Here is a 20,576-nt window from a genome sequence, read left to right on the forward strand (position 1 = left end):
GTGTGTAGCACTATAAAAATATAAGTACGTACAAAGCAATGGAACAAGAATAAATACAAAGGCATTTACCTGAAAAGCCTGACGAATGCAATGAAGTTTAGCAAGAAAATCACTGTCACCAAGGCACTCTAGCATCTCGGTTCTGCAAGAAGTAACAGCCAAATTACAATCTAATTATTTATGTTAAATATGTGCATCAGTAACAATAGTGCACTTATATTGTTGTCTCATCTTTGTGATGCCCCTATTTATTTGGGATGGTCCCAGTTCTCATAAATCAGAGATAGTGGGGTGTACTCAAAAGTGCTTCACGTTTTAAGCTTTTGTAGAGGAAGCCAGGTAGTGACACGGTGTGACCTAAAATGCCTCAATTTTTGGATCAGAAATTTCAAAAGTTATGTCTTATGTTTAACGTTCACTAACTTTGCAGGTGCAATGGAGAAGTATTTCAGGGGTACAGTAGGGAAATCTATGAGGCCAGCATTGTATTTGGGCCCTCTACTGCTATAAGCATTAAACCTCTGACCAACTGTGGCAATCACTATAGAGATAGTTAACCCCTCAGATCCCCCTCCAGATTTAGTACAAGGGTCCTAGGCAGAAATGTACTAAACGCTAGGTTCCACATCCCATACTATCTACTGGTAACTAACATAGGAGTCAAAATCTAGGAAGGGATATTTGATCACTATGTCCTTAAATATTTTGGAATATTTTACCTCATAATGGTATAATGTAACTGGAGTTTTTGTGGCACTGGTTTTACTCTTGTAAATTCACTCTTGTTTTTGTAATATCCTTTTTATTTGTATTCAACATTTTAGTAAACAACCATAAAGACTAAAACATCAAGGCTTATAGATTTATAATCTGTATAATATTAATCATACGTAGTTGTGGTATTAGATGTGTGTTCTTTTTAAGTTATGAATAAGTAAACTATTAATTAAACAAAAGACTGTTCAGAACAAACCTGATTGGAGTGAAGGGGGGTCCAAGCAAAGATAAAATAAATGAATTTAGCTAAATAGGCAATTGGAAGTGCAGACCTTATTCCCACATCACTGCCTGATGGTATTTGGGTTCATTCCTTCCTTGGATGGAAGTAGCTTTAAAAAATCAGGGTTTTATGGTAATGTTCATTTATAAACAAAAACCTGTGAAACTGCATATTAGTTGAATTAAAAAGATAAAAATACAACAAATCACCCCAGTACTATTTCCATTAAAAGCAAAGGGAAGAGTCATAGGTAGTCCTTATACCAAGACAGTCACCCTAATATAGGCTTATGAGTAGCCAAGGGAGCTCTGTAAATTTCCCATTAAACTGCACATTCTAGTATTTGGCCAGGTTAACCCCTTCCCAGCTATTTACTGTACTCACAGGAATTTCACAAAACACTTTCACAATGTTCTGCCATAAACAAAACAAAATAAGAGGCATATTTGGCTTCCTATGAATATCCTTCATCTCGGCTGTCTCATAAGCAGCTGTCGTATCCAATGTCTGCCAGATGTTTCACTGCATCAATCTTGGGATTCTTCTTCTCCAAGGGCTGAGAAGTCTGGATTCACAATGAATCATATCTGATATCTGTTCCTGCAAAGGAGCCAATACTGTTTTCCCATTTTCAACAGAGGTTGAATGGGGAGATGTATAGATTTGTTTAAAAATAGTAAGGATTTATGCTCTGACAGTAGTTTTAAATGGGCCTTAGGAAATAACCTATGATATGATTATTGGAAAATAAACCCAATGATATTTTAAAACTCTAAAAACTATATATTACATCAGTTAAAAACCATCAGATGATATTATGGTAAATATACCATAACTGCAATCTTCCATACATACATTCAGTAGGAATACCAGTTGTTAGTTCTGTTATGTAAATGTAAAAAGGTTTTAAGTGAATCAAGATTCTTGCATTTTATTGAAAAACCTTTGCAAAAAGGAACATTTCTCATTTTAAAAACGATTGTCTGACATTTACTTTTTTGAACTGCCACAACGAAACCTCTCCTTTTTTGACATTGGCTAGTACATTTTTGACATTGGCTAGTAAATTACTGGTAAAAGATAGCAAGACTGCACTGAAACATACAGTTTCCACCTGAGTGTAGGTAACAGAGCGGAGATCAGACCGATAACACCTGCTTATGTGTTTTTCAGCCCAACCTCCACTCTGCGTACCAGCACTCAGGTAGGTACACAGAGCTGCATAATGGAGTGGATTGGCTTCTCTCGGCCTGAAGAACAAATACAGACTGAGAGAAGTGGACCAAACGCGCTGTATGCCTAGACCCTAGGTTGAGACAAATTAAGACGGGAAGAAGACAGATGGAGCACCCTGTCACATATGCCATTTCTCTGCCAATGGTTTTCTGCTGAAAAATGCATTTTCTGCCCAAAAATGGCCCTGTGTGCACAGTGAGAGTTGGATCCAGTACAAGTTACAGCACACATGAGGCAAAAGCTGTCCGAACCAGCATTTTTTACACAGGAGAAGAAACACTGTGTGTGTCCTGGTGGCCGTTACAGACAGAAATGAAGAGGGAAAAGAATACATTTCTATTAAGAATAAATGTCAGCTATTATAATGCAACTCATACCGAAGCGCTCTACAGTGAACTTTTCCTTCCTCTACTAACTGCATAGCTTCCTCATACAGAGCATTGTGATAAAGAGAGCCCAGTCCACGTGTAGGTCTCAGTTCTTGGTTATCCGAGAGCTGCAACAAAAATATAGTATTTATAGACATGAATTTACATTATATACAGTACCTTGCTCACTGACTGAATCATGCATATTTGGGAGGATTAACTAAGTAAACAAATCCAAACATATGTGGGATTGATACAAAGCATATATGTATATATAAAGCAGTCTTGAACTATAAACTCAATGGACAGGCAAGATGGACCAACCTTTTTTTTTTTTTTTTGCATTTACATTTTATGCTTTACAGTTCTGTCATAACTGCCCATAATGTAGGCAAAGATATATATTCTTGGAAGTCCAATATAGAGAGAACAGTGAATATATTATTTAATAAATATAACTGTAACCTTAATATGAGGTAAGGAACATCCTAACCTATAATTGGACTACAAAGAGAAATTATAGCCCCCAAAAATGTTTTCATTTAACCACAGTGAGGATACACTTGATAGTATGGTTCCCATGAGAATATGGCACATTCGGTTTAATTGTGTACAGGTTTGTGAGAACTGTTTACAAGCAGTGAGGCTAATCAATAACTTTCAGTGAATTCACTTGATGTCACACTGATTTTTAATGGGAATATAATTATTGTTCAGAAAGGGAGAAGCAAGCCAATACATTGTGAAAAATGGGCTAATAAGCATTTAATATTGGTAACACCACTTTATATTTAACTTTTATATAAACTTCCCTTTTCATTACAGAAATACCAAACATATAGTAAAAGCTTACCAACAACTATTTAAGGTTTAGAGCACCAACTGTCTAAGAAGTTTTAATGTGCAGTGTATGCATGTATACCTATTAAGCCTTTAATGGGTAAGTGGTCAGTTAAGTTCCACTATAATTCAATTTTGTACATCTTAAACAGAATTACAGTGCAGTCCAGGAAGGTAGGATATTTTTATAGGGTCATTAATCATCTGGTGTGTACTTCAAATACATACTATTTCCTTAAAATGTTAATATTTATATCTGTAGCCGGTACAACCAGACCCTGCTGGAAACTCTTGGCTGACCCTCTGTAAAATAGCAACATATAAACCTGGCATTTGTACCTTTTTTAATAATCAACTCGTTTAAAGGATACTTCATTTTCCTTTGCACATATTAATAAAATTTAGCAAAAGAAATAAAAAAAAGTGTTACATCGAGCAAAAAGATTGATTTAACTAATTTATTACATTATTTATTGACATTGTTAGGGTATGAGTCAGCTTCACAACTCAAAGGGGCACATTTACTAACCCACGAACGGGCCGAATGCGTCCGATTGCGTTTTTTTCGTAATGATCGGTAATTTTGCGATTTTTATCGGCGTCTTTACGATTTTTGCGTAAAAACGCGAGTTTTTCGGCGTCTTTACGTTTTTTGCGTAAAAACGCGAGTTTTTCGGCGTCTTTACGATTTTTGCGTAAAAACGCGAGTTTTTCGTAGCCATTACGAAAGTTGCGCAAAGTCGCGATTTTTTCGTAGCGTTAACACTTGCGCGCAAAGTCGCGCCTTTTTCGTAGCGTTAAAACTTAAAAGGCGCGACTTTGCGCGCAAGTGTTAACGCTACGAAAAAATCGCGACTTTGCGCAACTTTCGTAATGGCTACGAAAAACTTGCGTTTTTACGCAAAAATCATAAAGACGCCGAAAATGTTCGTTTCCAATCGGAATTTTTCCAATTCGGATTCGAAATCGTGTCTTAGTAAATCAGCCCCCAAATGTAAGTATTTAATACTAACTACCAGAAAAACATTTCTCCAATAGATTTGCTGGTCCTTGTCAGATAAATATAAAAGGGTGTAGGGCAAATGATAATTAAATTTAAACTCACATATAAGTAATATGCAGTGTTTCTTTTCATTGTGGCCCAATAAATGTATCCTTTTCAAAAGAAGTGTCTGCCCTATGTTTTCCTTTAGACACAAAATAAATTGATATACATGTGATGTTTTTGAGTATATTTAGCTTTAGATGAAGGGTGAGATCAAGAATAAAATACTAAATAGAACGTTTCCCTTGTGGAATAACAAGGTTTGTGCGTGGCAGAGGAAAATATGTAGTCCTAGGTACCTATAGCTCACCGTGAGCAATGAACTATGGTGCAACAAGGTATCATAAATTGTACATGATCAGTTGACAAATGATGTAAAATAAAAATTGGACTTTGATGTGACTGAACAAAGATTATAGGTTTTCTAAAGGGGTGACAAAAGTCATATTTATGAGGATCCAAAAGGGAATGACAGAATATAAGTTACCCAGTTGAACTTCAACTGGGGATGTTTAAAGCCAAAGGAAATGAAGGGGGTTGGGGGCTTTGGATAAAAAAATATGCATGTTTGTTTAAATACTTCATATATGAACCAGGCATATGATTTTAACTTAGAGAAAGAGTGATGCAACTATGGAATGAATCATCAAAATTGGATCTTATTTGCTAAAACATGTCAGCTGGCTCTCTTGTCATCCCAGCTGGCTATATTCACTCACCTCAGCTCTCAGCCACAGCATTAGCAATGGCATGCTCTTGTTTTCCAAACCCTTTTATAGCATGCTTAGAAGGCTATACTTTCTTAAACATTGCTCCTGCCCCCATGATTGGTGCACACAAATCTACTGCTATATGGGGGATGTCCATAAGTAATCTTTGCTTTCTGTTTCAATATCAACAGACTTTGGTAAAGGCATAGCATTTTTTTCTGCAGGTAGTTTACATTATACCTATTTAAAGTGTAGCACATAACAATAAAATAGTTTTCATTTAGGCAGGTCGAAACACTGCCAGCTAACTATCACTATGTATCAGGACTATAGGGACATATCTGACGTCCCCATGATAGTGTGTGTAGTAAGAATAAAAATGAAACTGTCTGCAGCAGTTTAAATACAGCAGAACAGCTACATTAACTGTAGAACACCAGAAACCAGAATTTGTAGATACTGTAGGGCAAAATGGGTCACACAGAACATAAAGTAAAGAAGTGCAGAGATTGTTTGTAGTCTCAGCACAAATACTTGATTTAATACACTGAACAGAGCACATTTTTTAGACAATAAAGGAGGTGTATTTTCCTGGGAGTTTTATTACATATGCTGCCACTCGTACAAACTGTAAAATGTGCAATTATTTCCACTGGAAGATTAGTCGCTAGTTTGTAAAACCGATAAAGAATAATTAGATTTGCCCATGTGACCCTGAAAGAATAAATATAACTTTATGACATACAAATGATAGTTTGAGGCTTCCTTAAGGCTCCCTGTAATAAGCTCACAAATTACGGAATGACACAATAGAAATTAAAGTAGGAATACAAAAGAGCAGACAGAAAAAAAGTTGGTCAATGAATTCGTGCAAAGTTTGCTCCAAGTCTAATAAACCATGACAGTCAATCAGATGTTTCATTTCAAACAACAAATATAAGCTTCCTTTTGTTTGGCTATAGCTTGCTTGATACAACAGGTATTTATAAAATGCTAGGGTGTATACGACTAAGGTGAGAAGAAACAAATGGCAAATTAGAAGTGTGATCAATTTTGAGGACAAAATAGCCAGGGAAAGTCTGTACTTTATTTATAGCAGGATATATTGTTGAATAAACAGTTTCATAAGGTCAAAGCAAGTAAAAATATTTATGTTTATGTCCTAGAGAAAATCCTGGCACAAGAGTTCCTGGCAGTTTCACCTAACATGGGACTCTTTCAGTGGCAGCAAACTGTACATGTTATACATACTGTACTCCAAATAATTGCCACATTTCTGCTACTAAATGTACTTGAATACTCCAATTGTGGGTTTCACCTAGAAGATTCCAGTTAAAATATCCTTTCATTATCCCTGTCTGCCCATCTCTCTCTCATTCTGTTTCATGTTTTGGCATTACATAACTCTCCTTATTTTGTACAGTTAAAGTAATTTGTTGCTTAGTTTACAGGAATGAATTCTTTCATTAACAGTTGTTTCTTCAGGAAAAGCAAATGCTTCCCATATACATTTCAAGAGCTCCAGAGCTCAGGCAAGGAGTCGAGAAGACGGTCCAGGATCATGTTACAGTCTATGAATTTGATTGCATTGTTAGACCTAAGCATTGCAAGTGTTCAACTGTTCCAGGCAATAATGTGAGACATACACATTGTAGTAATATTTCTTTAGGGCAGAGTCCCAAAATGTCCCACAGATGCTTGAATTTGAAATAATTAGAATCTTATTTCAGGCATGGAGTATTTTGTGGTATTTGTTGTTTGCCATGATGATTCAGTAATTCTATACAGAGCAGACTTTCTCACTTTTTATAATCTATTCTTGCTTTAGAAAACTCCAGAGGATTTGGTGACACTCATTGCATAAACAGTACTAAATATGTTTATTGGTTTTTAAGTGCTTGAAGGGGAAAATTGTTTACAACATGTCATTTTAGGGCTTCCCGATAACCAACATTATATACTTGAGTTTGCATGTTTCTTTACCTGAATTTTACAATTAAATAGAAGTTTATGTTTTCAGACGTCTCCTAATGTTAAATGTGTTTTTATATATATATATATATATATATATATATATATATAATATATACACACACACATATGTGGGTCACCAGTAGAGAAATTGATTACCTCGGCTGCTGATAGAAAAGAGTCTGTGGATGCAATACTTAATGTGTCTCGCTGTTGGAAATCACCACCATTGTTCATCACTGTTATATCTGTGTCTTTATCTAAAAAAATAAAACAAATGTATTAGCAGTATGAACCTGTACATGAATTCAAGAAGCCATTTTATGCGTTATTATTTTCAGCCCTAGAGACAGTATAAGGAGACGCTATATAAATTTAGTAGAATGAACATGTATAGTACTTTGATCAGAAGCAGTCAACTCTACACTCAACAACAATGTACAGTTCACAATAGCCTTCCAGTGACAGATCAATTGTTTTTTTGCTTAGAATTCTTCAAGAATTAGCTGATAGTAGTGATGACAATGGACTAAACTAAATAATATTGTGGGAACTATTTTCCAGCTAGGCAGGGCACTGCCTCCTGGTGCCAGGTATATGACTGGTATATGACTGTATATATCCTGTCCTTATGGCCTTGCACTAAATATATATGGCAAATGTCAGGGCTGCATTAGTCTCAGTGTACAAATGGGGTTCTGGAACTGATACTTCTGTTACTATTGGCCATTTCATGTAAGTTACTGAACTGGTGAATATGTTTGTTGTTCACCTTACAAAAAGGGGTGCACCCAAGAACTGTCTTTGCTCTGTTAATAAATGAATCACACCATCTTAGAAAATGAATTATTTTGTATTGTAAATATGGCATATAGTTATTTCATTATAATAGTTTATATCTCATGTAACCCTGGACACAATACTGTATATGAACATCATGACATGACTTTTTGGCAGTTATATTACTGTTTAGCTGGTTACGCCACAAAGGTGCCATTATGTCCATAACACTTTTAGGCCATAGCACCTTCTGGCTTCTTTTTATCAGATGATATACACAGTAGGAGCTATGTGGGAGGTGACAGTGGCAGCTTGGGCAAGATTACATCTTAAATTAAGTCGGTAATATATTCACAGATGCTTGGGAAATTAAAGGAAAGAGATAAAAAATACATTTCAGATCTTTATATTTCATAAGGCAAATCCATAGGTGAATTTTAAAATTAAGGTATAGATAATAATAGCCTAATAATAATGCGTTTTGTAGAATAATGTAAAGTCACAAAACAAATGCAAACAATGCACAAAATAAAATAAATTCTTGTTCCTATGACACATGTAGACACATGGATCAGTAAGACCAGTCTAGCAGATTATCATGGAAATGAACTAACCACAATACATTTGAGCTATTTAAGAAAAATCCAGAAGCATACCAGTAATTTAAACTGTCAAAAATGATTTATTTAGTCCATAAGCAAACTTGAGCAACATATGGGCCTATCCAGGGCTTGTAAAGAAAAAAAACATTAGAGATATTGGCATCTCTGCTCTGACACAGAATGCCTAAATCCAAAATGATTAATCTCTGCAAAATCATACACCAAGATTTAGAATGGATAAATGCTTTCTGCATAGTTCTAACCTAACTCATCCTTACTAAGAAGTGCTGCCCTTTTGTATGCAATGCCCCACTCCCTCCTTAGTTGCACATGCAGCTGATAGTAGCAACACTTGCACTTCTGACTGGAGCTTCTGAGGGAGGTGCTACACACAGAAGAGTAGCACATAGGCTGGAAATGGTGCATCTTACCCTGGCTATGGGTACAGCATAAGTGCTAAGTGTATGAAGCGTTAAGGGGTTCACTGAAACACCACACAGCACTCCAGAGTTGTGCTGTGCCCATAGCATTTGGGCTCTACAATGCATATATTTAGTAACTAGCACATAACCAGCAATAATTCTGTCTCATAATTTTTTTTTTTTTTATGGGAACAACTGATTAGCAGTCTGCCATGAGTAAACTAGTTTAGAAGTTACTAAATTGCGCTTGTAAATACCTGATTTAGAACTTAATAGATGTAATAAAGTTTGGATTAAAGGTTTCCTTTTTGTGTCATGCAAGTCTTTAATAATCATGTTGCTGATATACTCTGTTTCTTGGAGCGTCATACTGTAATGTTGACCTAATGCTGACTTAGGGGGAGATTTATTAAGACCCGAACGGGTCCGAACGCGCCGAGCGGATTCGCGCCCGATTTTTTCGAGCGGCTGCGGCGTTTTCGCGCGGGCGCACGGAAAAGTCGTGCGAAAAGTCGTGCGCCCGCGCGAAAAATTCGTAACGACTGCCGCTGTTTGCAATGGTTTGGTACGAAAATTACGTGACTTTCGGATCGCCAATACGATTTTTTCGTGACTAATACGATTTTTTCGTGACTAATACGATTTTTTCGTAAGCATTTTCGGGATATTTGCAATCTTCAGAAATTTTCGTTTCCAATCCGAATTTTTCCCATTCGGGATTCGAACTCGGGTTTTGATAAATCTGCCCCTTTGTGTCAATTTATGTAGTGGATTCTTTGAATATAAAAAGGTTTAAAGGACATGTAAAGCCTACATTTGCCTACAATAGATATCAGTTGGGCACATCTCCCCCACCCAAATGGCATCATTTGTACTGCATATATCCCCTCCGCTTGCCAGCACCATCACATTTTCCTACAGCAAATAGCAGCTTTCACCCGGTGGCCATTTTTCCTCTGATATAATCAGATACATTTAAATCTACAAGCAGCCTACACACACAGACCCTTATTCAGCATACAGTTCATCAAGAATACAGGCTCACACAGGCACAACTGTCTCTGATAAAAGTTCTGCTTTGTTTGAGCTGAGCTCAGGAGAGTTGGTTGGGAGAAAAAAAAACTGAAGCAGACAGCTAGAGCTGAGTTTTTATGGGAACAAGCAGTGCCATCTCTTCACTGGCTGCTAGACTGAGGGCGTGTTTAGTAATCGGAGCTTAGAGCAACTGAGCATGCCCACAAGCCAACAGCCAACAGCCAAAGCAAATTCCTGAGGGAGGGGAAATCTATGTGATTAAGGCGATGTTGCAGCCTTACTATTAACCTCTGGATAACCAGAGTGGCAGGTATTGAAAGATTTCAAAGAGGCTGCTCACTGATTAAAATTTTGTGTGTGGGGTTTACATGGCCTTTAAATATATAATGAACGTCAGATATTAGATTAGAATATTTCGGGAGTTGCTTTACTTCCCTAAGTCAGCAGAGTTAGTAATCAGTCTCCTACAGCTAAGCAGATCATTTTCTAAAAATACATTTTAAGTAAAAACATGCTTACTCCTTTTTCTTAAAGGGGAACTGTCACCCAGACATAAAAAGCTATATAATAAAAGTCCTTCTCAAATTAAACATGAAACCAAATTTTTTTTTATTAAAAAAACCTGTTACTTAGAAACATAGTAATTGTTTGAAAAAAGATGTACGTCCATCACGTTTAACCATAATGCCTATATATAACCTGCCTAACTGCTAGTTGATCCAGAGGAAGGCAAAAAACCCTTCTGAAGCCTCTCTAATTTGCCGCAGGGAAAAAATTCCTTCCTGACTCCAAGATGGAAATCGGACCGGTCCCTGGATCAACTTGTACTAAGAGATATCTCCCATAACCGTGTATTCCCTCACTTGTACTGAGAGCTATCTCCCATAACCCTGTATTCCCTCACTTGTACTGAGATCTATCTCCCATAACCCTGTATTCCCTCACTTGTACTGAGAGCTATCTCCCCTACCCCTGTATTCCCTCACTTGTACTGAGAGCTATCTCCCATACCCCTGTATTCCCTCACTTGTACTGAGAGCTATCTCCCCTACCCCTGTATTCCCTCACTTGTACTGAGAGCTATCTCCCCTACCCCTGTATTCCCTCACTTGTACTGAGAGCTATCTCCCCTACCCCTATATTCCCTCACTTGTACTGAGAGCTATCTCCCCTACCCCTGTATTCCCTCACTTGTACTGAGAGCTATCTCCCCTACCCCTGTATTCCCTCACTTGTACTGAGAGCTATCTCCCCTACCCCTGTATTCCCTCACTTGTACTGAGAGCTATCTCCCCTACCCCTGTATTCCCTCACTTGTACTGAGAGCTATCTCCCCTACCCCTGTATTCCCTCACTTGCTAATAAGTGAGCTATCCAGCCCCTTCTTAAAGCTATATAATGTATCAGCCAGTACAACTGGTTCAGGGAGGGAATTCCACAACTTCACAGCTCTCACAGTAAAAAATCCTTTCTGAATATTTAAACGGAACCTCCCTTCTTCTAAACGGAGTGGGTGCCCTCGTGTCCGTTGGAAGGACCTACTGGTAAATAAAGCATTAGAAATGTTATTATATGATCCCCTTATATATTTATACATAGTTATCATGTCACCTCTTAAGCGCCTCTTCTCCAGTGTAAACAGACCCAACTTGGCCAGTCTTTCTTCATAACTGAGACTTTCCATACCCTTTACCAGCTTAGTTGCCCTTCTCTGGACCCTCTCTCAATAACTCAATAATGTCCCGTTTGAGCACTGGAGACCAAAATTGAACATCATATTCTTGATGGGGCCTTACCAGCGCTCTGTAAGGGAGAAGAATAATACCTTCCTCCTGTGAATCTATGCCCCTTTTAATACAGCTAAAATAAATACAAATGGTATTTAAAATTTGGCTTTCAATCATATATTGCTTGACATGCCGCTATACCTCCGGCATAAAGGGGGGCAGGATACTTTCACTTTTCATTCTGTACTTTCTAGATGTCATAAAGGGTAAAAGTAGTAAAAAAGTACCTGTAGTAAAATTTTATTTCTGCTTTTTTAAATAGGCATCCAGTCCCTCCTTTAAACCAGAAAGAGGCTGTCTCTGTTATTGCAACATCTGTTTTCTAATTGTAAGGGAAAGGGGCTTTGCATGTCCTGGAAATATCTATTAGTGCAAAAAGTACATAAAGATATAGTACAACTAGCTCTTAAGACATATATCCTGCAAGCCATTTTTAATGTTATTGCTCTTCTCTAGAGTTTTTCTATTTTACATTACGTACTTTTTGTGAACTGGAGACCAAAATAGCACTGCATGTTGAAGATTAGGCTTTATAGATTATAATTTTACCCTAAAGTCTATACACTTATAAAGGTAGCTCTGCATAAATGTTTCATATTTTATTCATCTTATCTACTGCTTGCCAGATTCTTGTGTAAACATGAAACAGCTTCCGAGGGTTACATTACTCTGCACAGTTTGTTTTACAACCAAACACTTGCATTACTGCCATCAGTTAAAAATATATTATTTCCAACTGGTTGCACTAAGACTATGAGGCAAATTCATTCATTTTCAAGAATGATTTTTTTCCTGTCATCATTTTTATTCCTCGATCACTAGTTGCTTGCAAATTAAAACACATCATTCCACAAATTTCAATGGGGCTATTAAATCTCACCAGGTTTAAGGTGGCAATGTTTTTGAAAATGTTTTTTTTAGGTTTGATAAATCTCAACTCGAATATATTTAAGATTGTTTTTTTCCCTGATTTGTAAAATTTTGATAAATTTGACGCTGTGTCATGAACATTCAAAAGTAGCGCATTTTGCCTTTAGTGTGCTTATATATATATATATATACAGGTATGGGACCCATTATCCAGAATGCTTGGGACCTGGGGTTTTCCAGATAAGGGGTCTTACTGTAATTTGGATCTCCTACCTTAAGTCTACTAAAACAATTATTTAAACAGTAATTAATTCCAAAGGTATTGTGTTGGCTCCAATAAGGATTAATTATATATTAGTTGGGATCAAGTACAGGGTTCTGTTTTATTATTAGAGAGAAAAAGGATATTATTTTTAAAAATGTGAATTATTTGATTAAAATGGAGTCTATGGGAGATGGCCTTTCCGTAATTCGGAACTTTCCGGATAAGGGATCCAATACCTGTATTTTTTAATCTGATAATCTGATACTGTATTTAAATATACCTACGTACTGTATATGTTAACTCCCTCAATTCTAAAAATCCCAAAATATTGTAGTTATGCCAAGTGGGCTAATGTTTGCAGATATTCTTTTACCTAACAACCTGACAGGGAGATCAAATCTGAGTAATGGTAACAGGTGGAAGAATAAGGTGCCAGACAGCACTATTTCTCCTAAATTTAACATCTGAGACCAGGGGTGAATGTATGCTGTAAGATGTTATTAACTGCTTTCCTGACTGCCACATGCTTTGCATAGAGTACAACTTACTGCAATGATCACTTTTTATTATTGCTAAACCCTGTTATGCCATATGACTTAGATTATACAAGGTATTACCCAGGATATTCACTAAAACAAGAGGCAAATACATATCTTACTTCAACCGCTTTGTGAGTTCTGCGATACCCTGGTGGTTTTAGTAAATCTGAGTGCTTCGAAAGATCATGTGCACTAAAGATCATGGTGCAGATACAGTTCACAACATTTGTTTTATAGGGGATCTATCACTCATACATAAAAGCTGTATAATAAAAGTCATTTGCGAATTAATTATAAAACCCCAATTCTTTTTTATTAAAGCATCTATAACTGTTATAAATGTATTCACAAAACTGAACTATCAGTCATATATTGCCTGCCTTACCTCTCTGCCTCAGGCATAGAGGCAGGGCAGTCAGTTACTTTTACTCCATTCAATAGTTCCTAGATGCCAACCCTCATGTTCTGTATTGTGCAGCCTGCACATGGTTCTGGCGCATACACATGATTTTATGGTGATACAAAACTTGCCTTAAAAACAGTGTCCACAAAATTGCACCTGCCTGCTTGCAGTGATTGTGAAATCCTAGACCCTTCTTTGGAGGGGTTGAACTTGATAGTCTTTGGTCTTTTTTCAACCCAACTTTAATATGTAACTATGTAACACCTTGAAAAGCAAAGCACAATGCAACAGTAGGGTTTCTGCAGCACTGAGGTATTTGCTGTTGCACAAAATTTTAGTATTAGCACAGGGTTCCAAACAGTAATTACAAGACACACACACACAGTCTGACTTATAAGGCAGGGGTCCCCAACCACCGGGCCGTGGGCTGTGCTGAACTGGGCCACCTCTGGTCCCATTTACCAGTGATCCCAACTACATGACAACAGCTATGCAAAGCCCAGGAAGCTTTCTACTGATTGCAAAAAGGATCAAAGTACTTAAAGCTCCATACTAGGGGGCACATTTACTTACCCACGAACGGGCCGAATGCGTCCGATTGCGTTTTATTCGTAATGATCGGTATTTGGAGATTTTTCGGAAAATTATCGCAACTTTTTCATTGCCATTCTGAATGTTGCGCAAAATCTGGCGATTTTTTCGTAGCGTTACAACTTGCGCGAAAAGTCGCGCCTTTTTCGTAGCCATTCCGAAAGTTGTGCAAAATGTTGCGATTTTTTCGTAGCGTTCGGATTCATTCAAGCTTCAGTATGGTGACTTTTCTTGGGCCAGGTTGGAGCTGCAGGGTGCCATTGAGTCCTATGGGAGGCTTCCAAAATCATGCTAAGTCTGAAAGTTTCGCCCGCCGCTTACGAGCACTCAATACGAAAAAGTTGCGACAAGATACGAGCGAATCGTAATGGCTATGAAAAACTCGCGTTTTTTAGCGCAAATCGTATTGGTAACGAAAAAGTCGCGACAATTTACGAAAAGTCGTAAAGGCGCCGAAAAAAATCGCAAAAAATTCGAAAAAGTCGCAAAATGTTCATTTTCCAATCGGAATTTTTCCAATTCGGATTCGAATTCGTGTCTTAGTAAATCAGCCCCTAAGCGTCAGGGGATGTCAGCACTTAGGTGGGAGTAAAAAAAGCAAGGGGGCTGGGCACATTAAGTTGCAGGGAAAAAGGTCAGGTCTCCCACTGATTTTGTCTTATAATGAGTATTATACCCACCACTCCTGGTCCTCGGAAAAATTGTCTTGCTTGAAACCGGTCCATGGTACAAAAAAGGTTGTAGACCACTGTTATAATGGACCTGTAGGACTAATTCTCCCCTTACTCTTAACATTAAGGGGTGTATTTATTAACATTGGAGACAAACATTACCCCTTAGACTGATAAACACTTCTCAGAGGTGTTACAGACTACTCCCTAAATAACTTTTATATTTTGTACTTCTAAAGGATCTAAACATAGAAAATTCCATACCACTGACTATCGCTTATTCACATGATCCACAGCTCTGACGTAGGCCATTTGGCTTCATGCTTCAGGCACTAACATTCCTTTAAACTTGACCAGATTACAAGAGAAAGACAATTACTCATCCCCTTTCTTTAATACCTTTAACTTGGCAGAAAACAAACAAGCAGATCCTAATTTACTTACTAGTCCCTCAATATATGTGTAATTGTGTCTTTGTGACCAACTTCTACACCTATATAAACTCAACCCTAGCCACCTCAAAACCTCAATAATTAGAATGAATGCATTTGTTCAATTTAGTAGGAAAGGGAAAGCAGTTTGTGTTATTTGTTGCTGAACTGAATGAGCGCCTAAGAAAGTGCTACAATGTAATATAGTTACCTGGTTTAGACATTTTTACCCAGCTGTCAAAACATTACATGTTGTCCATTTGGAAGGGCCTGATAATTTCCACAAGCACATGTGTGATGGTATTAACTGACAAATTAGTGAATGGAGATCCGCATCACCACAATTGCCTCTTAATCCGGTTGTTCAGCCTGTCAGTGCCCACACCTACGCAGCTGGGATGATAATGCGATGGTAATGTGATCATGGGTAGAACTTGGACATCATACATTTTTCTAAACAGAATAAAAGTAAAGCGTGTATGAGAGGAAGACATGTTTCCTCTCATAAATTTGATTACCCTGCTGTACAGTATTTTCATGCAACATTTATTCTGCAACCTCTCCTGCAGAGGTTATTATGAAAATGTGTTATTCTGTAGTCACTGAGTGGGAACAGATACACAGTTATAGTTCAAAAGAAACTACAAAAGCTGGAAATCCTTGTTGCGCTTTGTGGATTCAATGTCTCCATACACATCATATACAAGGATTTGCAATTTTCTGCAACAATCAAAGAAACTTACTATCAGCGCTGGATTTGTAGTGGGGACGCCCCGAGGCCGCCCCCATTTGGCGCCCCCTATCCCCCCCCCGCCGCGCCAATACGCATGCGTGAAGCCCCCTTCCCCCGCCCGCCGAGCGAACGCGCATGCGCAAGCGCCAAAGGGCGCCCTAGGCCCAGGCCTTTGTGGCCTCGCCACAAATCCGGGCCTGCTTACTATTCTTCTCTGTCAGTCAGTGTCACTAAGCCCAAGAGCTACTTGTGTTGTACCCATACATTGCCAGAGTTCACAGGCTGTCCACATTAAAGTAAGTTCTTTTGTCCCTTCTAGTTTGATATTAAAAAGCTTACAAATCCAAAAACAAATCTATACAAAAATGTGTTTGCACTTGTTAACAAGAATGTCTGTTTAAACAGATCCAGTTTTCTTCATAAAATCAGAATTTTGGTTATAATTGTGGATGAAAGTAGTAGGCCAAAAACGTAGACTAAATTCTAAAAATATGTGCAGCTCCACCACCTGGCTGATTCTTTTAAGTGAAACAGATGCTAAGCTGCACACTATGATAGCCTAGAACTATTAATAGGCTAGCAGATGCTAAATATACTCTCAGCTGTCAGACTCGTACAGAAAACTGAAAGTGCATACACACTGACAACATAATTAAAATATTGGATATTTCTCATAAGAAGATCTATAATATCTAGTACCTTGTAATGTGACACAATGTGCAATCATGCAAGATTATTGGTGTAAAAGAAAAAAAAAAAAAAAAAAATATATATATATATATATACATATACAGTATATTTATTTATATTGCTGCTTTAATAGATAATTCTGCTTTCTGATATTAGTCCTCACCTCACATTTACAATAAATGTTTTCTAGGTTTCTGCAGACCATGACACACAATGGTTGGTACCAAAATAGTTCATAGGTGCACTGCAATCTACAACTATCCCAGAAGCATGGCAATTTTGTAAGTCAGGACAGGCTTCAGGCCCCACAGCCTCTCTCAAATGTATTTTTACACATGACCTGCATGTGGGCTCCATAGATTACATTTGCATTGCATCATAAGTTATATATAAATGAGTGTTTGAACACATCAACAATTCTGCCCACTGATTCAAAACAAGTGAACAGCACTTGGTAGGCAACCTCAAAGCATCTCTAAAGTACAGAACCAACACAGTGGTCCTTCTTTGATAACTCCTTTATATCTAAGCTTATCCACTTGGGAATCTACACTGGCAGTTAGATCCTAGGGTACTATCTCTTCAGGTGTCTTTGATGATGGCCTTGACTGCTCTTCCAGCTACCCTAACCTTAACTATCACTTTTATACTGAGCTATTACAGGAGATAGACCTCAAATTAGCAAGTCCTGCATCAAAAGTGTTCTTTCTTTTGCTGAGGTTTCCATATGTTCCTGGCTCCATCCACCATCCTCTGGTGGTTTGTATCAGCGCAGAGACCGAAGTGTTTTCAGTCGGAAAGAAGATGTTGGTGGGGTATGTGGCTGCGCTTCTCTGCATTTTTAGTTAGCAGAGATAGGGAAAGACATTAAACTTAAAAACAATGCTATAAGGGAGAGGTGAGGGGGGTCTAGGCAGTGATAGTTATGGGTGTTTTTTGCGCCCAGGGGTATAGTTCTTTAATTTGAAAAATTGAGAAACTTTTGACCATTTTTTACTTTTTATTTTAAATTCCCCTACAGCTTTAAATATAATTGCTCTTTCTTTTGGGTAAAATACTTTACGTTTGTGAATAGCTAATTTCCTTTTCTGCATATAGATATTATCAAAAGGTATAGATAAAGGGGTTGTTTAGACACACAACCATTTCATATCATAACAAGAACAAACAAATTAAATATTCCAGTCAAACAACAGAACAGGCTTTCTTCATAGACTAAACATTTCTGTGGGCAGGGTATAACCACTTAAATATTTCCCAGACATGAGTATGAAATTCCAGACTGTACAAAGACTGGATCTGGCTGGTCCCCAAAAATGCTAAGCACTGGGTTTAATGAAACAAGAAAAAATGTAAAATTGTTGCTAATTGTTGAAAAAGAAAATGAATTCACCCTTTTACAATATTAGGCTAATGCCACACCATGTGTATGGCGTATATTTTTGGCAAGCGATTTCGGCTTGCCGAAAACATACACCATACGCATGGTGTGGCATTAGCCTACAGGGGCGGGCCAAACCAACTGGGCGCCCTAGGCAACCCAGTTGGCCACCTTGCCCCTGCACCTTTCCCCCCCCTTGCCCCTGCTTTGGCGCACATGCGCAGTTCCCGTGGTGGGGGGAGGAAACGCGGGCTAGGGGTAGGCAGAAGAGGCTCCTGCCTAGTGCCCCCAATCGTTGCGCCCTAGGCAGCTGCCTCTTCTGCCTACCACTAGTTTCGTCCCTGTTAGCCTTAAAGAAGAAGGAAAGGCTAAATCACTTGGGGGTGCCAAAATGTTAGGCACCCCCAAGTGACTTAGATCGTTTACCTTTTACCCCGGGCTGGTGCCCCTGTACGGAGAGAACAGCACCAGCCCGGGGTAGCAGCGAGTGCTTCCTCCTTTCTTTTCGCTTGCGCACGCATGCGCAGTAGAGCGAAAAGCCGAACTTAAACAAGAAAGTCGGCTTTTCACTCTACTGCGCATGCGCCGGCCGACGGATTTCGCCGGCAGAAGAGAGAGGAAGGAGGAAGCGCTTCCTACAGGTACCCTGGGCTGGTGCTTTTTTCTCCTAACAGGGGCACCAGCCTGGGGTACAAGGTAAGCGATCTAAGTCACTTGGGGGTGCCTAACATTTTGACACCCCCAAGTGACTTAGCCTTTCCTTCCCCTTTAAGCAAGGCAGATATTGGTAATTTCCAAAATAGTAAAAAGGACCACAATACTACATTAGTAAAATTTATTTAAATGTATTAATAAAAAAAATAATGCAGGTAATGTATTGAAGTTAATGTAGTGAATTAAAATAATAATTGGCAATAACAGAGAGCTTTTTTTTTAATTGTGGAGTTGCTGACAAATATTTGGTCAGGGCCTACTAAACATAGCAAGGCTTATATAAAAACTATTACTCAGTACTGCTAAAACCAGTGATGTAGGTTAATTGGGTTTTTGTATATGGAGCAAACTGAATCATAATTTAGTGTACTAGAGTGTATTATGTGTACCCCCATATTGAGCACTCAATAATGTTATGCAGACATACCATTCTAAGCACATCGCAAACCCATAAAAAATGCATCAGAACTTATTGTAAAACCTTATATTTGTAATAGACTACAAGACCGTATTCTAAGCTAGAGGAACAGTTTTTAGTCCTAAACTGTATTCACAACATTTATATAAGAGGCACAGATACAGATAAGCTTATACTGATAATTGTGTTTTGAATGTGATAAATGCCTGAAATAACAGATAAGGCCCAACAGGTGAATATCATAACTAGCACTTTTGCAACTAAAAATACATTTGTTGTTTCATTTATAAAGACAACAATTAAAAAATACATAAACACATAACTGTTGTAAAGTCTCTGTTATGAAATATTCCAGCTGGCCTGGCTAACCAACATCTTATTGGTATTCATAAATAATGCTAAATTGAAGACACAAGAAAATCAGCTAAGATATATATGCATTGTTTGGCATTTACTTTGGAAAATTAATTTTATGGTAATGACAATCGGCTGTTGGAACTATAACTGATCTCTATCGCTAGTCATTATTCATGTCTGCTGTCAAAGCAACTTTTTTTTTTTACTATTTAGTGATTAGAGGGGGGATTATTCTGCTATAGTCAGCAAATGTACTATTATTTATTGACCATTTCCACAGGCTTCATTTAAAAAAAAAAAAAAAAAAAAGATTCCCAGAATAATGTACATCATAATGGGGTGCGATACACACACACATATATAATATATTTATCTGTGTATATACCCGATAATAAACACATACCCAGGTGCTCCTAGTATAGTGCATACATGTAAAGCAATGTTGCTGCTTTATTTAATAAAAGTTTCAGTCTTTAACAGGGACTTTTAGCAAGAAAACCTTGCTTTACAAATATATAATAAGTAGACAACTATGCCCCCTCAAAGACATGCTTTAACAAAAAGGTGGAGATAAACAAGAGGATTATCACACTCCTTGTCACACATTTAAACTTTCTAAAATTGTGCACCATATATTGATGCAGCCCATTCTGCGGAATTAGAATGCACTACAGGTGTATCTCGATAACTTAAGTCTACTAAAAATAATTTAAATAT

General features: G+C 37.8%; 1 protein-coding gene across 2 annotated transcripts in view; it reads right to left on the reverse strand.

Annotated features, from left to right (window-relative positions):
* The window catches only part of miga1 (mitoguardin 1), a 50,952-nt gene that overhangs the window by 22,344 nt on the left and 8,032 nt on the right, over nt 1-20,576 (reverse strand). Inside the window, 4 exon segments of one of the 2 annotated variants that reach the window (NM_001126671.1) lie at nt 70-142; nt 2,614-2,732; nt 7,330-7,353; nt 7,356-7,430. In NM_001126671.1, the coding sequence (NP_001120143.1) occupies nt 2,722-2,732; nt 7,330-7,353; nt 7,356-7,430 (110 nt within the window). In that variant the 3' untranslated portion in view covers nt 70-142; nt 2,614-2,721. 2 annotated transcript variants of the gene reach the window in all.

This window comes from Xenopus tropicalis, chromosome 4, assembly GCF_000004195.4.
Source record: "Xenopus tropicalis strain Nigerian chromosome 4, UCB_Xtro_10.0, whole genome shotgun sequence".
NCBI classification, from domain to species: domain Eukaryota; kingdom Metazoa; phylum Chordata; class Amphibia; order Anura; family Pipidae; genus Xenopus; species Xenopus tropicalis.